Raw genomic sequence first — 25,027 nt, 5'->3', positions numbered from 1 at the left:
AAGTCGATTGACAACTAAAAAAATTTTTTAAAAAAATTGACACAGAAATTGTATATTTTTGGAGGGTACATCAATTCATGTATAGCGTATGTGATGATAAGATTGGGGTAATTGGCATATTATAGAAGGAAATTTGAAGTTTAGTTTCTGTTTGAAGGTCTTTGACTAACAGGTTAAAATGATTAGTTTTGCAATCTAAAAAGCATGTAAAGTCACAAGAGGAAAATTGGAGGATTCAGCATGTAAGGAAAACAAATCACTCCTAATACCTTGCTACCCAGTACCAGTGTGGGCCTTACCTCTTTCTGGTATTTAATCTACCTAAAATAACATTAGTTCAAAACTGGAGGAAAGGACATCATGATTTATAGCCTGCTTTGATTGTCTAATATATCTCAAATATTTTCCCAGGTTACTACATAACCATTTGTAACAGTTTAAATAGCTCCATATTGGTCTCATGCAGACAAACATAATTGAAAGCATTCTCTCAGAATAATAACAGTAAAAAGTATGTTATGAACAATATTGTGTAAAGAAAAAATCCTTATGACTTTCATAATATAAATCTGTAAGCAAAGAATGTTGATCTTTTCACAGAATGAATTTTTACTTTAGTTTTCTCTATTGTTTGTCCCATTTCTTTTTTTTTTTTTTGGTTGGGGGCAGGTACTGGGGATTGAACTCAGGGGCAGTCAACCACTGAGCCACATCCCCAGCCCTATTTTGTATTTTATTTAGAGACAGGGTCTCACTGAGTTGCTTAGCCTCTAGCTTTTGCTGAGGTTGGCTTTGAACTCACAATCCTCCTGCCTTAACCTCCCTGCTGCTAGGATTACAGGCGTGTGCCACGCACCTAGCTGTCCTTTCTTTCTTTTTATATTTATTTTTTAGTTGTAGTTGGGCACAATACCCTTATTTTATTTATTTATTTTTATGTGGTGCTGAGGATCGAACCCAGGGCCTCATGCGTGCTAGGCGAGTGCTCTACTGCTGAGCCACAACCTCAACCCTGTCCCATTTCTTTTTAATGGTTTTCTTTCTCATCTCTATTTTTCCACTTTTTACTTTACTTTGTGTTTAATTTGCTCTTTTCTAGTTTTTTTTTTTTTAAAGAAAGCCCACTTATTTTGGACCTTTCTCTTTTTCTAACATAAGCATTTAAACCATCAATTTCCCTCTTAATCAGCACCACACAAAATTTGATATTTATTTTTTATTTAGTTGAAAATATTCCCTGATTTCTTCTTTTACTCTACAGTTTAGAAATGCATTGTCTGATTTTCATTTATCTCTGGATTTCCAAAAAAGCTTTCCTTGATTGATTTCTAATTGTAGTCAGAGAATATATTTTACATCATTTCAATCCTTTTAAATGCATTCGGACTTATATGATATAGAAGATATTATTGTGTAATACAGGTTTATCTTGTTGAGTGGTGCATATGTATCTTTATTTGTGGGGTAGCTTGTTCTGTAAGTGTCAAGCTGTATCTAGTTGCTTTATGTATTCATGTCTTGTTCATTGCTATTGATTTTTTTCTCCTTGTGTTACTAACTGAGAAAGAAGAACAGTATCAAAGTCTCCAATTATAGCTGTGGCTTTGTGTATCTCTACTTGTGGATCTATTAGTTTTTTTTTTCATGTATTTGTTAATAGATGCCAAAATATTTGGGGTTGTTAATTCCTTTTGGTAACACCTTTATCATTATGAAATGTACCTTTTTACTGTGGTTATATTTCTTATTCTAAAATTTAACTCTTCTGATGTTGCTTTATTTTCCAGCTTTCTTTTGGTAGCTTGTGTGGTGTTTTATAATTTTATTTTACTTTTAACTGACCCATATTTTATATTTAAGGTGGGTTTCTTGTAGATAGCTTGGGTCATACTTTTTAAAATCCAATCTGACAGTCTCTGCCTTTTATTTGGCATATTTGGACTGTTTATTATTAATGTGGCGTTATTAGTGTGGTTGGACTTAAATTACCATCTTACTGCTTGATTTTCCACTTGTCCAGTCTATCCTTTTACCCTTTCTTTTTTTCTTGTCTTTTAAAAAGAACTAATTGTATATTTTAGGTGTCCTATTTTTTTTCCACCCTAGGTTTATTAACTGTAGCTTTTGCTGTTTTTTGTTCCTGCTTTCTTTTTTGTGGTTGTTCCAGGATTTCCTATGTGCATCTTTTCATTTGTTTCTCTATGCCTTTATATACAGTACATCTAATTTAATGAATAGACATAGGATCTTATATCTATTATAAGAAACTTATTATAGTATTTTTTTATTCATTCCCCTTTTATTCTTTGCCCTATTCTTCTTACTTTCAGGTACTTTGTAAGTTTCATAGTATACTATTATATTAGCTTATCTTTTTAAATAAAATTTTAACAATTTTTAAAGGAAATGTCTCATTTACTTACATATTTCCTATTGTAGGTATTCTTTATGGAGTGTATGTGCTCTAAGTTTCTATCTGATATTCTTTTCCTTCAGCCTGAAGCACTTCCATTAATTTCTCTTATAGTTCTCCTGTCAGCATTTGTGTGAAATGCAATCTTTACTTCACCTTAATTTTTGAAAGATATTATTATTGCTTGGTATAGAATTCTAAATGGACAGCATTTTCACAGTGTGTTAGAGATGTTGTTCCATTGTCTTACATAGATTTTGGTAATTCTGATATAGTTCTTTTTTATATTTGAAATTATTACAATTTTATTTTACATTTTAAAATTATTTCTCATATGTTTGAGTCATAAAATCTAAGTCATGAATATGAATACAAAGATGAATATAGGTGCTTTCACAACTGACAAAATCTGTAACAATATATATTTTCAAATCAAATTTCCTGTTTTTACAATATAGTGAAAAACTAAGTTCATAGAAAGATCACATAGAAAAATATAATAGTAAATGACTTCAGTATTCTCTTTACAAATATATGGCTCTGAAGGTAGGTTAAAGTGTTCACTTGAAAAAATCCAGGCACTACATGGCATATAGATTTAAACTAAGTATAGTCTTCCTTTTGTTAACAGTTTATTCAGTGTGACTCAGAAGGTCCATGAAGAGTCATCGCTTAAGAAACTATCCAGGTTAGAATCACAACCAAAATTTGAAAGCCTGGTTGAAGAAGCATGGAAACGCCTTGACACAATGAGTATAGCCAGATTCTGCAAGGTGGCACCACTTCTCTTAATTAAGCTCCTCAGTGACCTTGGGCTAAGTAGGACCTCCCTGATCAGAGAGAAGTCATTATTGCTCAGGACACTGGGTCTCTGGAGTGGATTTGGAAGACACACACAGAAGAGGGTGTGATTTCTTACAAGGTCCCTTTTCCAATTTGCTTGCAGGTTCTTTCCCTTCATTAACGTCTGTTTGAAGCCTTGACTCCAGCCCCTAACCTGAGAGAGCTGGGCGTGTTCCCGCTATTTTCACTTAAGGCTTCTTCAGCATCAGCTGGGCTCCCTGCGAGCTTCACACATTTCTTCTTCTTTGGCTGCATATCTTTGGGCAGAATTTTTGTGAGGAGAGACAGGGACCACAGGAGTGTTTGCAGATGCTGATTTTTCTAACTGCAAGTCACCTCCTGAATGGTTAGGGACAGGACTGTGTTTTCTCCTTCTGGGGTACCAATGCACAAATTCCTTCCCTGACAGCGGGCACATTCATCTCAGGGGTGGTTACATCCAGAGGTAGCACCTTCCGTCAGGCACTTCAGTTTTCTCTTCAGGTTCATACTTCAGCTTTAATTCATCTAACTCAGCTCTTAGTTTCATATGGTCACTTTCTGAAAGGTGAAGGCATCTTTCATTTGCAAAAAGATTTTTTCAAGTGAACACTTTAACCTACCTTCAGAGCCATATATTTGTAAAGAGAACACTGATACTTAATACTTAATATCCAGGTCCGCTTTCAATCCCTGTATGGACAGTTTGCCTTTGCTGCTTTCATTTTCTTGGTCTAAGTTCTCAAGTTTTGCTGAAGTAAAGCTGTACTAATAGGTGTTATCTTTCAGAGCACCAGAGGGGGGCTGAAGGCTTTGAATCCATATTTTCCTATAAACTCATAGATTTCTCCAGATTTTTAATTTCACCTAAAAGATGTTTTGTTTCATCGTTCTTCTGCTCCAGCATGGCAAACAACTGTTCCTGCGGCTCACATTCAGTTTGAGGTTTTTCATCTGTAGCAATCTGTAACTTCACTCTTTGCATTTGCTCTCTATTAAATGAATTTTGCTTTCTTTAGTGACTGATACTTGACTTTCTTACTGATAAGGCTGGCATTCCATTGCTGCCCTTCCATCTTCTAACTCTGCAAACAAAAAGTTGCCCTTACTATTGGGATCCAAGGCTTGCTGAAGGGCCTGGCCCAGCTGCACCTAGAGATCTTGATTTGGTACATGAGCTTTCTCTAAGGCATTATAGTAAGAAACTGCTTCTTTTCTCCTGCTCTAATTTATGAGAGAGGAGTTCCTTCTGGTGGTCTACTTTGTGCTTCAACTGCTTTTCACTAAGCCTTGCTTCATCTAACTCTGCTTTCAGTTCTTCTTTCTTGTTTTCTAGTTCTTTCACTTCCTGTCCATGGCTTCTGCTTAGTTGCTCTTCTAATTGTTCTAGCTGGATTTTTTGTTGTTGTTCAATAGCTTCACAGTCACTGCTCAGACTTTCTAACGTGACTCTTGAGATCAACTTCTCTCTGAAGAGTATATTTTTCTTGTTCATAATTCTCACTCATGGTCATCATTTCATTATGACATTTATCTAATTGATTTTGCAGTTCATCTTGGGTCTCTAGTAGCTGTAAACCATACTATACAGCTTTTAGTCGCTCTTTTTCCACCTCTTTGAGCTTACTTGGAAGATCTGCAGTATCTGCCTCCATGTGCTTTTCTTGGTTTTAGCTCACTGTATCTCCTTTCCCCAGCTGCAGTGGCTGGTGGCAAGAGCTGAGAGCTATCCCGGAGTCCAGATGATGATGTTAACTCCACCCTATCACAGAGTCCTCCTCCCATTCATTTACTTAGTCCTCCTGTAAGCCCCAGGGCTTTTTGAATGCAGTTCCCCAGATATAGTTCATTCCCCCACCCCCACCCCCGCCTTTTTATTTTTTTGGTACCTAGGATTGAACTCAGGGGCACTTGACCACTGAGCCACATCCACAACCCTATTTTGTATTTCATAAGAGACAGGGTCTCACTGAATTGCTTAGCGCCTAGCTTTTGTTGAGGTTGGCTTTGAACTTGAGATCCTCCTGCCTGGGATTACAGGTGTGTGCCACTGCGCCTGGCCAACACATTATTATTAACTATATTCACCATGTTGTGCAATAGACCACTAAAATTTATTCCTCTTAACTGAGAAGTCGATATAGTGCTTCTCTTTGTTCCTCAGTGTGTAATATGTCTTCTCTAGTTACTATTAAAATACTTTTATTTACTGCTGGTTTTGCCCATTGGAATATGATGTGACTTGATGTGTTTATATATTTTTAAAAATATTTTTTAGTTGTAGATGAACACAATATCTTTATTTATTTATTTTTACGTGGTTCTGAGGATGGAACCCAGTACCTCACATGTGTGAGGCAAGCGCTCTACCACTGAGCTACACCCCCAGCCCAATGTGTTTATATTTATCCTGTTAGATGTTCATTGTATTTGTAGACATTTGAATTTGTAGTTTTCCTCATATCTGGAAATATTTTTCCATGTTACTTCTAAAATATTTATGTACTGTCCCCCCACCTTATATTTTCCCTATAATTCCAATAATATATACATTAGATCCCCTTTGAGATCATCTCATAGGTCCTTGGTACTTATTTTATATTTTCCCCCCATGTTTTTTTAAAAATATTTATTTTTTTAGTTGTAGTTGGACACAATACATTTATTTATTTATTTATTTGTTTATTTTTTATGTGGTGCTAAGGCTCGAACCCAGGACCTTACATGTGCTAGGTGAGTGTTCTACTGCTGAGCCATAATCCCAGCCCCCTCCCCATGTTTTATTTTGGATAATTTCTATGGTTATGTTTTCGAATTCACAAATCATCTTCTTTGCAGTGTGTAATCTACAATTAATTATATCTAGTGTCATTTTCATTTTAGATATTCTAGTTTTCTTTCTAGAAATTTTGTTTCTTACATGTATCTCACCTATTTCTTCCTTACTATGTTCTTTTTTCTCCAAATCCTTGACCATATTGAATTAGCCCTTATTAGCTATTTTAATGTCCTTTTTGTGGTAATTTCACATTTCTTTCACTTATAAACCTATGCCTGTTGTAGAATTCTCTCCTAATTATGGATCATATGTTTCATATAGATTTTCTACTAATTTCCATGTCTAGTGACTTCTGATTGAATACTAGCCATTGTAAATTGAGTGCTGGATTTTGTTGATTTCTAATAGTCGTCTTGGACTTTGTTTTGACCTAGTTACTTGTAGATTAGTTGCAGCTAGTTCTTAAGCTGTAATACAGTGGGTCTAGAGTAGTCGTCCATTTAGATCCATTTGTAGCTCCATAGCTAAGGTGTGATTCCAAATGAATACAAGGAGGTCTCTCTGCTCTGATTCATGAGAATTTCCTGGCTTTGTGTGATCCATAAAAATTGTTTCCTGGATAGTATCTTGATAATTATTCAATCCCTGGCCTTGAGGAATATGCTGTATATATGTGGAGATTGAAATTTAGCCAAAAATGCAAGTAAACCTCTATAAAAATTCTGGAACTTCTGTTTTCATAGCTTCTTCATCTCCAGTTCTCTACTTTGTAAATCCTCAGCATTTTGGTCTCCCTAAATGGTGATCTCTATCTCTTTAATTCAGCAATACTGCTAGGCTTTTGTTTAGGTCCCTCTTCTATTGAACTTAGCCAAGAAACTGTTTTCAGATGGAAGGATGGTGTGCTCATAATTCTCATTTTGTTTCTTTTCTCTCAAAGATTACTTTCCTACACTGCCTATTGTTTGGTGTGAGAAAATTTATTGTTTTCAAATATTTTGTCCAGCTTTTGTTATAGTGGAAGGACTAGTTGGGACCTCCTTATATCTTCATAATCAGAAACAGAAATCCCAATTAATGTCTTTTAAACTTTGTCACTTTGTAGGTTAAGATAACCTCATTTTAATTTACATTTCCTGGTTACTGATGCATATTTTTTTTCCTTTTAAATTAGGTTAGATTTTCTAGACTTATCCTGGTAAAGTTTGAGGGGACCAGTTGCTTGGATATCATCTAACTTGGGTTGTTTACACAGTAGTGGAAAATCACTCCATATCAAAACACCGGTATCATGCTGTGCTTTGTTTTCAAAATCTCAACGTAAAGTTTAAATCTTGGAGTGGTATCCCTTTCTGTAAGCAAATCTATTCCTCAAGAATTTAAAGAAGTTCACGAGCTTTAGTTAGAGAACTTAAGGGCAGTATTTCTCTCAATGTAGCTCAAATGTTAGCCACATGAGAGGCTCTTGTGACATAGGAATAGAAAATATACATTTCCCTCTGGCATCTTCCTCACCGTCAAGGGCTACCTGTACAATAAGTAGATGCTATATACAATTCTTTAGGTGTAAGTTTCATCTCAATCTTTACTTCACTAAAATAATTCTATAATTTTATTTGTGTGTTTTGCTTTCCTTATACATTTGTGACTGTTTTTTTTGTCCACAGGCTATTATGTTTTGTGTAAGTCATATGCCAATATAATGTGCTTGAGAAAGGTGCCATTAAAGATTGATATCCTATTTAAGTTTATATTGAGTATTTGGTTGTAATTTATTGGCTACAAGAGCATTTATAGACACAGATGTATTTAAGATACACTACTTTAAATTGTTTTAGATGTTTTATAGTTCCAGGAAGATTTCAAATATTTAAAACAGCAAATATCTTCTTTGGCTTGATCAATAGATATGAATTAGGTATGTAAAACTGATGCTCAAAAATGTAGTCTTGATAAATTAATCATTTCGTTTAGAAAATTTTGAATTAAAAACATCAGGTCCCTTAGGAAGGTATTATATGAACTTTTTTTTAGTGATTTAAAATCATTTTGTGAACATAAAGTGATTACATTGGGTCTAATTAGGGTTCTCTTTGTGGTTAAGGTTTTAGGGCCATGTACTGCCTCTAGCTTATGGCCTCAAGGGTAGCTGTGTTTGGCAAGCTTGTGTGTTTACTATTCAGTGACTGTTTTTACTATGAACTGTCATTTACAACTAGTGTGCCTCCCTGTAGCGTTTCCCCCCCCCCTCTATTTGCCCTGTTTATTCGTCTTACTAGAAACTAGAGTAAACTTAATACAGTGGTTCCTCCTTATCCATGGGGGATACAATTTAAGACCTCCAGTGGATTCCTGAAACTGCAATATATAATATGTTTTTTTTTCTATTTATACAGACCTATTATAAGATTTAATTCACAAATCGGGCTCAATAAGGGATTAACAACAATAACAATAAAATAGAACAATTACAATAGTTTATTATAATAAAAGTTATTTAAGAATTTTGAATTGTTTATTGATGATATTTTCCATACAGTATTTTTAAACCATGGGTGACCACATATAACTGAAACCATGGAAAATGAAACCATGGAAAAGGGGGGCTGTTGCATGTGCTTACCTCTAAAGAAACACTAACATTCTAGAAGAAAAAGGTTTTGATTTTAGTGAAAACGTTTCCAACATCAACTTGGATTTTTCTACAGGGTTTTTAATGCCTAAATCACAGATGAGTAGGGAGTTTGCCAAGGCTGTTACAGCTTGGTGAGGTACAGGCACTTAACTTTAGGATGCAGTGAATTGGGTTCATTCAGTTTTATCTTCTCTGTCAGGGTTTCCTTAAGCTGGTAATGAAATTATTTCCTCCTTTAGATAAAAAAATGTAGATTTGAGGAGTGGGGAAGCCTCTGGAAGGAAGAGATGGACTGATTTACAGTTGACATGTGAGAAGCAGATGAAGGGTAAGATAATTATTAATAATGAATTTGTAAGCCAGGCCTGGTCACACACACCTGTAATTTCAGCTGTTTGGTAGACTGAGGCACAGGATTGCAAGTTTGAGGCAGCCAGGGCAAATTAACCAGACCCTGTCTCAAAATAAGAGATAAAAGGACTGGGGTATGTAGCCCAGTGGAGAGCATCCTAGGTTCAGTCCCCAGTATGACACACATACAGAAGCACACACAGACACACACACACTTTGTAACTGCTACACTAGTGCAGATGAATAGAAATATAATGTGAGCATATTTTAAATTTGGTAGTATGTTTTATTTAACTCAATATATCTCCAATGTTATTTTGTATTGCAATCAATATAAAACTTATTAAGTCATTTTACATTTTTATACTGTCTTCAAAGTCTAGTGTGTATTCTACATTTACAACATACTTAAATTTAGATTAGCCACATTCTACACGCTTAATAGTCACCGGTGGTTATTGGCTGCTACCATATTAGACAGTGTAGAGTTAGTCTATTACATAGTGTGATCAGTTTTTAAAATCTGATCAGCTTTATTCTTAATATTCAAAATCTACATATTAACACACAAATTGCATTATGAGTAATATGTTTATAGTCCACAATTACCCATTTTAATGCACTTTGGATGGCTAAAATGAAATGACATTTTACAAGTTTTGGCTTCTGATAACTCACAACTATGTTTCCAATACTCTAGGTATTTATAACTGGTTGGGTAATTGACACATAATCTTTGTGATTCAGTATCTTCTATTGATAAAAATTTAATGGCAACCTTAAATATAGTAAATATTTTCAACATGAACTGTGCATACACAACAGGAAAACAAGACTTTGTTGAGTTAATGTTATTTGAAAGTAAGATTTTGTGTGTATGCAAGAAAAATATAGGAGTCAATTTATAATCCTAAACAACAGGAGTATATTGCTACATACTAGAAGACAATGGTGCACATAGGGATGCCCCTTATAGCCTGACACACAAATTGAGGTTCATAAGTGGGCTGGGTAGAAAAATACTTTGTTGGAAAACAAAGAAAACTGCACACAGAGAAATTCTTAGGAAAAGTAACCCTGACAAAAAAAGATTATGTCAACTCTGGGGCAACGTGGTAGCTGAGTTGTAGATATTTAGCAAGTAACTTTATGGTATTATTATTTTTACACTTGACAACTATAATCATATCAGTTATAAGTTTTAATTTAAAAACTTTGTGCTTAAAAATATAACTTACGTAAATTCTGTAAGTTAGCTATTTTGATTTCCTCCCAGGGGTCAAGAGGATTAAGAAATTTATTCTTAGGTTCCCTCAAGTGGTAGGATTCTGACATTAGATTAGGCTTGAGTTTATTATAATGTCTAGTATAGTAGCTGTGATGAACTCATTGTGTATAACAATGTCAATGTCAGGTGTACAAACTTTTCCACAGAGTTTAGGACATTTATTGTAAGGTTGAGTTTTTAACCTACATGTGCAGCCATTTGGCAGATGTGTATCTTCCTAAAGAGGACTGTGAGAGAACTGAATTAGGCAAATGCATTACCTATCATTAGGTTTTATGGAAGATGAGTTGTTATACATGCCCTATAATTATAATTTATGTTGTCTTCAAGAAATTCCTTGGAGGAATTGGCTTTGGGTTCAGAGACCCAAACAATAAAGAACAGAGATGTGAAGTTGTAGAAGAAAGCCGTTCCAGCTGGGATTCCTGTAAGCAGGAGGAATAGTAAGAGCTAATGCTCTGAGGTGGGAAGGAGCTAAACCCTTATGAGGGTCAGAAGAGAAGGCAGTATGTCTAGAATAGGGCCTTGTAGCCCAGATGGTTTCAATGTGTTCTCAAAGTTCATGTGTTGTTCAAGTTCAAGTTCATGTTGATTAAGTTCATGACTTAAGTGTTGAGGGGTAGGACCTTTGAGAGGTGATTAGGTTGAGGGCTCTGTCCTCATGAATGGATTGCAGGAGTGGGTTTGTTATCCTGAGAGCAAGATCCTTGTAAAGGAGAGGTTTGGCCCCTCACTTACTCTTTTTTCCATGTGATGCCCTCTACCATGTTATGATATAATCAGAAGACCCTCACCAGATTCAGGTCCTTGTTCTTGAACTTCCTGGCCTCTAGAACTATGAGCCAAATACCTTTCTGTCCATTATAAATTGCCCAGTTCTCTGGTAATTCTACATCAGCATAAAACTTACCAAGACAATGGGGGTTAGCTCTCCACTCAAAGTGTAATGGAAAGCTGTGATTGCCAGTGAAGATGCTAAGTATCTCTAATAAAGGCCAATCATTATTGGGGAGGACTCCCCCATAGTATAAGAACAGTAATCTATTTGTTCAACTTCAGCACATATTAAATACCTGGGATTGTAGGAAATGAGGGAGATTTTTACTTCAAGGACCCTAGAAAAAGGAATTGTTGAAAGAAATTTAGTCAATCTGCCTAGTTGTGGGATGAAGAGAACACCAAAGCCAATAGATGAAAAATTTATAAAATGTAATATATAAAATAGATTAAAATATATTTTAATAGAAATGTTTTAATTGTACATGTTTATGGGATACAGTATAATATTTCAATGTGATATTTTATCTTATAAACATTGAAATTTCACATTGTATACTATAAAAATGTATAATTAATGTGTCAATTAAAATACAAATATATTAATATGTCAGGTAAAATATACACATATACACATAAAATGTTATGTAATAAACATATTACAATGTGATCAGGTATGTAATGATCAGACGAGGTAGTTTGCAGTTCCTATCACCTCAGGCATTTATCATTTCTTTGCTCTGGGAACATTTTAAATTCTCTGTACTAGCTATTTTGAAATAAGCAATTGTTGTTAACCACGGTTTTCCTACTGTGTAATAAAACAGTAGAAATCATCCCTCCTATCCAACTGCATCTGGTGCACCGTTAGCCACCCTCTTTTTGTGCCCACTTCCCACCCACCTTGATGGAAAAATTTAACAGAGGAAAATACTCAGAGGGGTTGGAAAATAGGAACCATAGTAGGCGTTAATGATTTTTGTGAATTTCTGTCCCTTATGTCCATAGAGTGAAGAATGAAGTTTTTTCATAGCTATCATCATCATTATCATCACCATCATTGTTACCTATTTGAATGATATGTCATCAAATAAGATATCACCCCAGCCCTGAATTACTATAGTTTGGATCTGGAATGTCCTCCAAAGGCCCATGTATTAAAGACTTGTTCTCCAGGATGGCACTATGGGCTGGCAGTGGAACCTTAAGAGGTGGTACCAAATAATAGGCCTGTTGGTCATTGAGATGTGCCTTGAAGGGGATTGTGGGATGCTGGTCTGTCCCTTTCTCTCTTTTTTCAATTCCTAAATGAGATGAGAAGTTTTGTTCTATTATGTGTTACTATCATGTGTTGGAAACATTGCCAAGGGCCCAAAGCAGTGGGGCCAAAGCAATGGGTCATAGACTAAAACCTCCCAAACCCATAAGCCAAAACACCCCTTTTCTTTTTATAAATTGATTATCTTGGGAATTTATTATAGCAACAAAAGCTGACTAACATAGTTGGAATAATCCTAAAGTTATCATATTCTAAGATTATCAACCCTAAGATTACCAGCGTGTGAGAGGCACTACCACCCACAGCAGGATTTCTGTATATAAGCTGCAGTCAAAGTGATGTTTCTAGTCATCTGAAAGGAGAGATGTTGAATCTAAATAATGCCTTACATATTCTGGGAGTTAATGATCTTTAAATAAACTGTCTCTACTTATGAAGATTTAGAGGCAACACATATAAAAACCATGCGCTTGAAAAGCATTTGTACTTTATTTACATTTTGCTTAAAGAATGTGTCTTAACCAGATAAATTCAAATTATCTCATCCCTCACATTGTCAACCTACTTTGGTAATGTAGGTGGAGGAAGGGCACTGAATCCAATATGGGGATGTAGGTGGAGGAAGGGCACTGAATCCATCATGGGGATGTGTGGCAAGGGCAGGCTTCTTGGGGAGAAAAAACCCAAGCTGTGTCTTAAAGGATGAATTGTAGGCAGGCAGAGAACAGGCGGGAAGGAAGGAGCTGCAGGTAGAAGGAAGCACTTCACATTCTATGCTGTGTGAGTTATTTCTGCACTGGTCTGTTTCCCACCAGATTATAAACTCTTCAAATGCAAGGAAAGGATTTTTGACGTCTGCCTTGTGTACATAGAATGCCTGGAATTTCTGGTGAATGGATAACTTGACTTACTAATTTCTTCTGCCTGGTCTTGATTCTGGGAGAGTTTAAACTCTAGTGATGGGGATTTGGCTTTTCTGGTTTGAGCTTTGGGTATGCTCACCACTTCTATCATTCCTGCCTGAGATCCTGGAGTAGCCATTGGAATTTTTTCCTCTTCTACTTTTTTTCTAATGCATAGACTTTGGAAATATTCTTCTATTTTTAGGAAAAAATATCCAAAAGGACAAAAGATTCAGTTAGTCAACACATATTTGTCTGTTTTAGGAAGCTTCTTGAGACCCCCCTCTCCTGAATTATTTATAACAATTATGTAAATCCCTCTTATATTAACAAAAAAATTCAACTTGGATTTTGAGCTGGTTATTTAATTACTCTTTGCCTCATTTTTGTTATCTCTAAAATGAGGATGTTCCTCATATGACTGTCATAAGGATTAGATGGGCTATTAAAAACAGAATGCTTAGGATACTAGTAGGTTCAAAGACAGATGGTCGTACTTCCCATAATTATTTAGGACCTGTAAAGTGATATGGCCAAGACAACTAATTGATCTGGAAGCACTGAATTGGTTGAGAATGTCAGGGATTCAACATGATTCTATTTGCATTCCCTTTGTAAAGATTTTTTTTTCCATATTTTAGATTTTTCTCACTTCTGTGTCTGAGAAGAAAATGTGATACACAAAATGTCAAATCAGCTAGAAAGTCAGGAAGAGCACTGTACTGGGAAAACTGTATTTCATCCCAATGGATTTAGGAATAAAGGTGAATGGATTGTCCTCTGCGATGAATTGCTTAAATCTGACTAACATATTTTGACGTTTATGTAAATATTGTTGATGGAAGCAGAATGTGGGTTCCTATGACCAGTGATGATAAGTAAACATGTCAGGCTGCTATGCATGTGAAACTGGGGTGGCAGTTGAAGCAAGTGAATGTGCCTTCCTCTTGTACAAAACATTTGACTCTCATAGGCTCAGACTTCCCACCTCCCTGGGAAAGATGAGAAGGGATGTCAAGAGAAATATCAAGGCATTTGCATTGGGTGCATTTCAAAAATAGCAGAAATAGGCAGGCTAGGCTTTTGTTTATGAGGAGACTGGATTAATTTCTCCGTCCTCCTTTCACCATATTTATAACAGAGCTTGGATGGCTTTGCTTCAGAGGTTTTTTTTTTTTTTTAAAAGCATTGTTTGGGATCTGGAAAGAGAGTGGTGCTAGGGAAGTACATTAAAAAGCTTGCCTCTGCTTTTGATCTTCAGGAGGTGAAAAGGAGAGGAGCAGGAGAGAAGAAAGCAATGTGGCATGTCTTGGTTATTTTTTCTCTCTGGGGAAGATTTCCCCAACAAGATACAAGGCGTATGGGATAAGTGAGGATAATACGGAGGGACAACAGGTTTTGTTTTCCTAGACTTCCCACCTGTATCTTTTAGATAGTCTGGAAGCTGATTTGAAAGCCACTGGGCCTTCCAGAGGTCCACCCAGTAGGGCTCTGGGTGGATGGCTGACCATCAGGCAGATTGCACAGGCAGATATGGTCTCTGCACAGGTGAGGCAGGAGCCCAGGTGAAGCAGAGCCATTAAAGGAACACTAATGCCCTTTCATAAAGCCAAAGCAGAACAGGCACAGACTGTAGTCATGAATCCTGGCAGGGTCATCTGGAAGATCACTTTGTAGAAAAGAAGAGGCAGAAGGCATTTATATCAAGGACTCCAACTCTTCCCCTGTCACCATCCCTACCCTCCATTTCCCCAGCACCATTTAAAGGAGAGAAGCAAGAGGACGATGACGTGATCTGGGAGCTAAAGCATCCTTATTCAAGAGAGACTGAAAATCATATACATGAACTTTTTCAACAGAACTAAGTTCCAAGCAAAACTGGATATTTCCATTTTTTCCCCCAGGTACCTATTAGGTAATGCCTTAGGAGGTGGTTCAGATTAGTTGCAGATTAAATTTAAGGATTTGCTTCTTCCTCTGTCTACCTAAAGCAGAATGTGAAATTTTGTGTCCACTTGATTCATGCATTGAATTTAGTGCTTTCCACATTCTGTGCCCTGGGGATGCAGAGGTGGTTAATGTGAGCATAATCCCTGCCCTTTTGGAGCTTATGTTGAGTGTTGGAAGACATAAAATGAATAACAACAAAAGAAATCCATGGAGTGATAAATGTAATGAAAGAAAGGATGCACAATGTTAGGGAATAATTGAGGGGGATGCCGTAGATAGGTGGTGGTTAGGGGTGCTTTTGTGGAGAAGTGAGATTGAAGCTGGGGCCTGAGTGACAGGAAGGAGTTGGCAAAAGAAAGAGAAGGGAAGAGTACTCTGGGCAGAGAGAGGGAACAGAGGTGATGTCTTTGAGGAATGGAGAGAAGGCCGTTAAAGGTGGAACTTCCAGAACAAGGGGGAAAGGCCAAATAATGACGCAGGGTATTCCACCAGATGCCATGAGCCCATGTGTCATTGGACAGGGAATCATAGGTCTACAAAGTGCTTGAGATAGGCAAACCATAACTTCAGAAAACAAAAAACAAAACAAAACACCTGTACTGCTCATGGGATTAACTGTTAAAGAATGTATGGTCGGACCTCCATGTGCAATATGAACAGGTTTTACATCTCCAGATTCAAACCAATCCTGGACGGAAAATATTGGACAAAAGAAAGTAAATGATTATACAATGGTAAAAATCATAAAACAATATACTATAACTATTTACACACAATTTAGATTATATTAGGTATTATAAATAATTTAGTGATGATTTGAAGTTGATGGAGGATGTGTGCAAATGACACAATTTTATATGCAAGCAGATAAACTATTTATTTGCAAATGCTACACCATTTTATATAAATTTTATATAAAGGACTTGAGCATTTGCAGATTTTGATATCTGCAGTGTGTTGGGGCATGTCCTAGTCCCCTGCAGATGATTGTATTCATACATATTATGTTAACAATGGGATTTTAATGATGGTATTCCCACCTTGAGCCCAGATTCAAGATCCTAGGGACAGTGGAGAATATCCATCCTCACAGAAAGAGCTGCTATGAGAAGTCACTGGACTTGTATTTTAAGCCTTGGCCAATCCCATCTATATTGAAAAGTCCTTGGATTTGAGTAATTGAAACACAGCTTTTATATTTTGTAGCTTTGGTTTTATATATGAAAAATATGTCCTTAAAAGCATCTTTGTTTTTACTTAATTTACATGATGAGCTTTAATATAAGGAATAGAAATGGGTTTCGAGGAACAGAAGTCCAGTCTATACAGCTGTACTTATTGGAAACAAGATTTCAAATTACTATGGCTCAGCTTTCACCCAAAGTGCAGGAGCCAACTATATTTAAATAAAGTATCTCTGGCATGTGTCTCTGCTCACATACAGTTCTACCTGGAATATCCTACTCTTTCTCTGCACAGCCAAATCATATTCATTCTTAGAAGCCCAGTTCAAATCCTTCCTTCATGAAAGTGTCCTGTTTGATGGGCCCTTTCTGAAACAGGTAGTCATCCTGGTGCTTTGAATTTCCACATTTCTGGTCTCTCTTGTTATTGAAACATAGGCTGATACCTTCAACTATGTACCTCCCCTTTTACAGATGCTTTGTGTCTAGGAAGCATTTAATAACTGAATGAATTCAGATTAATAATAACTGAATTATATATTTTAAATAATAAATAGTCTGTGGCCTATTACTTTCTTTGCATCTTTTCTATCCCTGTTAAAAAAAAGAGAGAAACTAAGAGTTTATAAAAATAAGAAATCCTGACCCATCAGAGCCTTTTTTCCTTTGTGTCCCATTCTTTTGAATTCTTGGATAGAAGTGGATCACAGATGCTATATTTGGAAAGACGTGTTTTGTGCAATGTGAGGTCTTGAAAGGGCCTTTAAAACGTGTCTGCCAAGGCTAGAATGATCACATTTTGTGTTTGCACAGCATTTTCATTGTGTCTGTTTGATTAGGAGAAATAATCAGCCCAAGTGCTTCCCCAGCAGCTGGACTGCTTTTGATGTGTCTGTGTTCCGAACAATTATGAAACATCTTGTAAATATGGGGTAGAGGCCAGGGTTGAACTCTTTGAGGAGGGGAGTGTGTGTGTGTGTGTGTGTGTGTGTGTGTCTCTGTGCGTGTGCGCATGCGCACGTGTCCATGTGCATGCCTCTTGTTAAAAAGCTCTATAATTATTGCACTCTCCTCCTAGAGATATACCTGGAGGCAAAGAAAAAACAACCTTTACATACTTTTCAAGCACCGTACATAAAAAATGGGGGAAAAACATAACCAACTTCTTAACTCATGCAATAAAATTTTGAATACCTATGCATGCTAGGAAATGTAACCTAATTGAAATTTAAACTGTTATTTCTTTGAAGTGGGAGTTGGAACCAAATCAGATCATTAACTGTAAGAGAACTTTGTTTATATAAGGGCCCAGAAAACTCTAGCCTGAGGGCCAAGTCAGGCCTGTGAGGGAAGAAAGATGTGTTAGTCAGATTTCTGTCACTGTAACAAAATACCAGTTTAAAAGGAGGAAACATTTATTTTGGCTCACGGTTTTGGGTCACTTTTCCCTCTGGGCCTGTGGCAAGGCAGCACATCATAGTGGGAGTGTGTGATGGAGGAAATTGCTTATTTCATGACAGCGAGCAATCAAAGAGAGAGGGGAAGGAGCCAGGGTCTCAATAGCCCCTTCAAGTGAATGCTCCCAATAATTTTTTCCCCTGGGCTTCACCTTCTAAAGGTTCCATCACCTCCCAAAAGCACCATTGGCTGGCAACCAGCTTTCAACACAGGATCTTTGGACAGCATTTAAGATCCAAACCTCAGAAAAAGGTTTTTACATTTTTAAATATATTTATGTTAAGAAAGAAGGAGGAGGAGGATTTGGAGGAGGAAAAGAAGAGGATGAAGAAGGAGAGGGAGAAGATTATGAGACAGAGACCAGATGTGTCCCATGAAGCCTAAAATATTCACTAACTCACACTACAAAAAAATGTACCAGCCCTTGATATTAATAATGAAATCTGTTTTGTGGAAGAAGAAACCAAGGCTCAAATAGTAGCTGCTTATCTAAGTTCATAAGAATCAGCCTGATCAAGTGCAGATGTGGCTTCTAATTTTTTTCCCATGAGCCAGTTAGTTCGGTGATTGTTAATAAGGTTTCCCTTTGACTCTGTCATTTAAGATTTCATAGAGTAATGTTTGCCATGTAATTTTAACACTAACTGGCCAAAGTCAGATCAATTTCGTAGAATGAAGACATAATCCTCCATTAGATTGCATTCCTTTCAGACATCAGCCACAAACTCACAGATGGCCAGGTCATCTGTACTTCTGACCAACTGGAAATAAATTAGGAGTTCTCACTACCCCTCAGAGAGTTAAAAAAAAAAAAAAGCTATACTTATAATTAGTTTTATTCTAAAGGGTTAATCAGGACCAACCAAATGAAAAGACACATATAACAAGGTCTGAGAGGGTCTCAAACATGCAGCTTCTATGACCTCAGGAGATGTCATCTTCTCAGCACATCAGTGTCACTCATCAACCTGGATAGCCCCCTGAGCTTTGGGGCCCATAGTTAGCCCCCTCACCCCCACCCGTTCACTATGCAAGCATTATCAGTGGGATCATTGGCAACATAATTGAACTCAATCTCCAGCTGCCCTGATGTTGGGTTGGTTCACCTGATTCAAAGACCTGACATTCTAATCACATTGTTGTTTTTTTCTGGCAATTTCAAACCCCACCTGAAGATAGGTAGGGATGCACCATGAGTCACCTTTGCAGCATATACTCAGGTGGGGACCAAGATGCCCACCATGAATGACAAAGATGCTCCTGTGACTGCAGAAATTTCAAGGGCTTATTTAGAGGCTTTCTCCCAGGAGCCCAGGACAAGGAGCAGAGAAATTCTTTATTATACAATATCCAAGCAAGGTCTGACTTTACCTCTACTTCTCTTTCCATTGCTTAAGGAGCATAGAGCTAGTTATAGGCTCTTTTAGAACAGTCTGTCTGAGTTAGAAACAGTTAGAAACTCTCTGCTCCTTCATGCATTCTCTTATTCATGATCTCTACCATCTCTCTCTTTCATAACATTCTGTTCTTCCTCCAACTGTGACAGAAACTCCGAATGGAGGAGAACAGGTGTGCTTATTTCTTTAGCCATTCACCTTTCAGCCACTTCTAGGTTTTATCTTAACACGCCAGCCCTGATGTTGCCATGGAGACTTTCCTCTGTGGGATCGAGCCTCTCTGGGTCTGGGTTGTGGCATCTGTTGCAACGGTGCCAGAGATATCTAAAACCTTGCTGCCCCAGCGTGATCTCTAAGTGAAGAGCAATTTGTCTCTTCTCTTTAATCTTACTTGCTCTTCTATCTTATAGGACAAAATAGGTTCTCTGTGTGCTCCTTTGTTGTGTTAATAGGAATAACTAATTCTAAGTGATTTACCCAATGATGAAGGGATGGTTCATTTAAACCAAAGACTCCAACACTGTTGGGGGTCAAGGAGGGGACTTGACTCTGGATCCAAAAGCTGTTGAGACTTTGTGGGTTTCTCCACAGCTGCTTCAAGTTATTTCAGAAGAAATTCTTCCTCTGCCTCCTGGTCTACTCTGTAAGAGGAAGAAGGTCCTCCACGGACCTGGAGAGTGTATGTTTATAGGTCAGCCACGTGCAGAGATGGTCCTAGAAGAGAGATTCTTAGTGAAACAACTTGAACCAAGAATCACTGCTGATCCAAGTAGCTGTGATGAGCAAGTGGGATTGCATAGTAAAGACCTGGATACTGGGCTCCCTGGCTTTTAGGTCAGAAAGAAAGAGTTCAGTAACTAGACAAGGGAGAATCCATTGGTCCAGCAGCTGGGTAATTACCTTCAAAAGGCACCTACTATGTTAGCTTTTTATTTATTCATTTGATATATACTTCCAGACTGCCTGTGGCATGCTAGTCATTATTCAATGTATAAGTGATAGAGCTGTGAGTAAGACAAAGTCCCTTCCCTTTCTCTCATGATCTTGGCCATCAACTCTCTTATTTGCATTTCCACTGTTGTGATTTCCATCCTAAATGTCCCCTGAAGACTCATGTATAGAAGGCTTGGTCCCTAGGTATTTTAGTCAGTTTTTCTCACTGTGACCAGAAGACTTGACAAGAACAATGTAGAGGAGGGAAAGTTTACTTGGGGCTCATGGTTTTAGAGGCCTCAGTCTGCAGATGGCTGACTCCATTGCTGTGGGCCCAAGCGGAGGAAGGGCTGGTGGAGGAAAGTGGCTCAGGATATGGCAACAGGAAGCAAAATAACTTACCTCCTCTATCCCCTACAGCCTGCAGTTATCATCCAGTTAATTTGCATCAGTGAAATCACTCACTGATTAGGTTACACCTCTCATAATCTAACCATTTAACTTCTGAAAGTTTTTGCATTGTCTCACATATGAACTTTTGGGGGACATGGTTCTATTGGGAAGTGGTGGAAGCTTCAGGAGATGGGGTCTGGTTGGAGGAAGTATGTCATTGGGGCTATGCCCTTCAAGGGCATATTGGGACCCCCACCTCTTCTCTTCTTCTTTGTTTGCTGTCTGCCATGAGATGAACAGTTTCCTCTACTACGTGCTCCCTGCCATGATATTCTGCCTCACCACAGCAGAAACAATGGAGCCAAATGACCATGAACCTCCGGAACTGTGAGCCAAAATTAAATTTTCTTCTGGTAAGTTGATCTTTCTCAGGTATTGTATCACAGTGACAGAAATCTGACTAAAGCATCAACTCTGCAGGGGACAAACAGTATTTATTAGCCTACTCTTGTTCTCTTGATTCTTTCTCTTCACTTATTTCTCAACTAATAGATATTTATTGAACTCCCACTGTTTGCTGACACTGTGCCTATTTATATGGGGGAGTTGTAAGTACATACTCTTATTTTGTATGGTGGTATTTGCAAAATGCATTAACTCAGGATTGTCTCATGAGTCTGAATTTGAAACCTTGGTCATTATGTACTTCTTTTCTGCACTTTTCCAATTTGGATCCTCAATACTGATTTTTTTTTAATTGGCCCCTGATACAATTTTGTCTATTTGACAAAATTTGCTTAAGCTCTCCTTGCCCTTATCTACAATGCCTTTCTCTTTACTAATACAAATCGTACCCATTCAGTAAGGCTCATATCTGTCAACAATGTCTGTTTTATCCACCTCTCCATCCCAAGCACAATATTGTTGATGACCTATGATCCTCATTAGCACCTTTTAGCCAGCTCTCAGTTACTTGGTCATAAACTGTCACTCACTGGTAAACAGGTAATTGTGGTTATGACTTTGTGCCTTAAACTAGTTACCATTTTGGAGGGCAAGAGCTAGAACTCTTATTTTTGTGACCCTGGCAGCATTTGACAAGTGATTCTCAATTGTGGCTGCCCATTAGTATCACTTACAGAATATAAAAAACAAGAACAGGCAGAATCTGAACAGTAAGGAAGGCAGGAATCTGTGAAAGCTCCCTTGATGATACTGATGCACCCTGAATTGGGAGCCACTGAGTAAATGCAATTCAGGCAATGAACTATTTTGGTTCAAACTAGTGTGTGTATCTGTGCATGTCCCTGCATCTCTGCTTGGGGAATTCAAAGGCACCCTTTATACAACTTGGATAAAAATGATTTATTCCACCAGCAAATATGAGTGTTCATTATGTGCCAGGCACTGTTGTGGGTGCTGAGGTCACTGCACTGAACAAAGCATGTCCTTGGTGTCCTGGAACTTATGCTCTGGGGCGCAGGAGAAGACCATAAATAAATAATGTCAGGTAATGGGGATAAAAAAGCTGTGGAGGAAAACAAAATAGGGTAAGTGGCAGAGAGAAAAGCAGTGCTTTTACATGGGCTAGTTGCAAAAATATTCTCTATCCGTCTTAAATCAGTGAATGCTTTAAAACCCAGCCTGGGCTGGGAGGGTAACTCAGTGGTAGAGCACTAGCCTAGCAAGTGTGAAGCCCTGGGTTCAATCCCAGCACATGCATATACATACATAAAACAAAACCCTCAAACAAAGTCAAATCCCCCATACAAAACCTCGGCCTTCTCTGATTGAAGTCTAGGAGCCAGACCTGGTAGAGCAGCCAGTTTTGAAATACAGACTCTTGCTCTCTGCTGCCCCTTACTGATAATAAGGAGAGGGCCCAGCAGTGTCCAGTGGCACAAGGAAGGATCTCAGACAGAGGGAGGTCGGTGGGAAGGTGAGGGAATCAGTTCCTCACTGAAACAGCCAGGAGGCTGTGGTCCCCTGCTAGACGATGGGAACAAAAATGGAGTGTACCTGATCTGTGACCAGGGACCCCACTCTGAGCCCCAAAGCCTGCATACCTGGTGGGTGCCTTAGTTCACTTCAGAATTAACCCTTACTTAGTATTCATTATATTATGTTAGCTCTCAGTAACTTCATGTTTTGCCCCGTCTGTTAAGGATTACAATCCTTATGCTCACTTTAAAAGATAACTTTGCCAAAACTTTATTTTTCAAATTTTCTCCATGACAATAACAGCATTCTTTGTTGCTGGGAAGTGGAAATTTACTCCACTAAGATGAGCTTTAAAAATGATACCCAACATGCACGTCTGTGATATGGTGAACAGATGGCAGGTGTGAACATATATTTAAAGGAAACAATGTAAGGCTCCATCTGTAGGGCATTTATTTTTCCATGACCCTTTATCTCAGGCATTTCTCTCTAAAGGTTCATTCTCAAGGTGGGTGGCCCTTTCCCATGAGGGATACTGACTTGTAGTTGAAGTGGTAATAAATTCTCTCTGTGTGTGTGTGTGTGTGTGTGTTGTAAGGGTTTTATCCTTCTGTATACTCATAACTTACTCAAAGGAAGGTTAATAGGGAGTTTAGCTCACCCGGGGAGGTTTGGCTATAGGACTGAAATAAAAATTTCAGTAGGGAATAAAATAAAATGAGATAAAAAAATTCAGTAGGGAGTCAGGCTGGTTCGTGTGGTAACCAGAGAAACAGTAACTTAAGCAATGAAATGCAAGCTCAAACTGAGGTCCATAGCTGGGGTTGGTAAAGCTACTGCCCTCAGGTGACTAGACACATACATGGAGGAAAGCAGCAGATCCTTCTCCATCGTAGACCATCTTGGGAGCAGGTCCTTCACACCGGGGTGCGGGACTTTCATTTTAGAGTGCAGAGGTGTGCTTTCACTATCCCCTTCCGTGGGGACTGCATCCAGGGACGTCTTTCCAGGCTGTTTGCCACCCAGTACCTAAGTAGCAACAAAGAAGCCCAGAAAATCCAGTTCCAAAGCGCAATCCTTGGGACGGCAGGTGGCTCTCAGCAAGAGAGTTTTGCCACCCGATCCCTCACCCCCATTGTCCTCACGATCCCGGTTGCAACCGGAAGAGGCGCGCCCCCACGGTGCACTCACACCCGGCTTCGCGGAGTTTGCACGCGGCTGCTACGCTCCTCCCCGCCCAGCCTCAGGCGCGCCCCAGGCTGCCCAGGGAAGCGCTGGAGCCCCGGCTGCAGCCCCCGGGGAGGGCAGGCGTGGCTGGCTCCACAGCCCCTGGGGGTGGGGCGGAGGCAGGGGTGGGGCGGAGGCAGGGGCGGGGCGGGGCCAGCCGCAGTGGCCGCGGCGGCGGCGGCGGCGGCGGCGGCGGCGGCGTCTCCACCCGGAGCCAAGGTACATAGGCGGCCCTGGCCTTTCCAGAGCATCCTTTCCCTGCTGGCCCCGCGGGTCAGCCTGCAGCCGGTGCTGGCCGCCTCTCGCCTGGAGGCTGACTTCTTTGTTTGTTTTCTGCCCCCTGCCTCGTCTCTGCAGGACCTGTTCGTTCTTCTGCGGGCTATAAGAAAGCAGAGGATGAGATGTCCCGGACCACGTCTATTGGAGATCAGCTGGAGGCAACGGCCCGCACCATTTACCTCAACCAACCGCATCTCAACAAATTCTGCGACAACCAGATCAGGTAGGGGAAGGCGGCTGGGAGATGCCAGAGGCAGTGGAGTTAGCTGGGGAGGGGCTCCCTTCCCGGTCGGTAGCTTTTCTCTCACCTAGCTGGACCTCGCCTCATCTGTTTCCTCCTGCACCTTGCTCCCCAATTCCCTCCACCCACCCAGAGCCTAGTGGTGTATACCGAAGGAGTCGTGTGAATACATCTTCAGCCTTCCTCCCCTTTGCATCTATGCTGTGTCCAGCCTTTCTGCGGGCCCTGAGGAAGTTTTATTCTAATGTCACTCACAAAGTGAGGTCTCTTCTCTTTTCATCCCTGGGCTGCCTTTCAAGAATCCCCCATAATCTCTTTTTAACCTGATTAGTAGTTCTCTTTAGTAATTTGCAGATCTTAATGTAGGGAAATGCTTTATAAGGGAATCCCACAGATCTCAAAGATTCTTGGGTCTTCGTTAAGAGGTCTGTTTGCTGGGAAACTTTGCCCAGAGTTATCAGAAAGATGGATGGAAGGTAACATTTAAGTGCCTGCTTTTTGCTGGCTGCTGTGTTATATGCCTTAGCCATACTAGCTTCATGATTCTCCATCACCTCATGTGGCAGACATTATTACCTTCAGATCAGAAAATTGAAGTATAAAGATGCTAAGTAATGTACCTGTGGTTATGTAGCTACTAAATGGTAAAACTGGAAATTGAACCTGCTCCTCTGACTAGCAAACAGTTTCTTTCTGCTGTGCAAGGGTAGTTTTGTTTTGTTTTTTAGCATGGGTGTTAGTACATTTTCAAATTTAACTCAACTTTCAGGCTTAGAAA

The 25,027-nt window shown here is 38.9% G+C and overlaps 1 protein-coding gene and 2 pseudogenes across 1 annotated transcript in view; 1 reads left to right on the top strand and 2 right to left on the bottom strand.

Annotated features, from left to right (window-relative positions):
* Positions 1-3,000: 3,000 nt before the first annotated feature.
* LOC125610354 lies at positions 3,001-3,833 on the bottom strand (annotated as a pseudogene).
* On the bottom strand, positions 3,261-4,890 carry LOC107153257 (annotated as a pseudogene).
* An 18,994-nt stretch (positions 4,891-23,884) lies between these two features.
* LOC107153194 (phospholipid-transporting ATPase IB) overlaps positions 23,885-25,027 on the top strand; it is a 532,593-nt gene continuing 531,450 nt past the window's right edge. The window contains exons 1-2 of the mRNA XM_048801263.1: positions 23,885-23,948; positions 24,087-24,231. Coding sequence (XP_048657220.1) covers positions 24,131-24,231 — 101 coding nt within the window. The 5' untranslated portion in view covers positions 23,885-23,948; positions 24,087-24,130. The remainder of the gene's footprint in view (positions 23,949-24,086; positions 24,232-25,027) is intronic.

The sequence above is a fragment of the Marmota marmota genome, unplaced genomic scaffold, assembly GCF_001458135.2.
Source record: "Marmota marmota marmota unplaced genomic scaffold, marMar, whole genome shotgun sequence".
In the NCBI taxonomy this organism is placed as follows: Eukaryota; Metazoa; Chordata; class Mammalia; order Rodentia; family Sciuridae; genus Marmota; species Marmota marmota.
The sequence above is the reverse complement of the archived record's forward strand: the minus strand, read 5'-3'. Positions and strand labels throughout refer to the sequence as shown.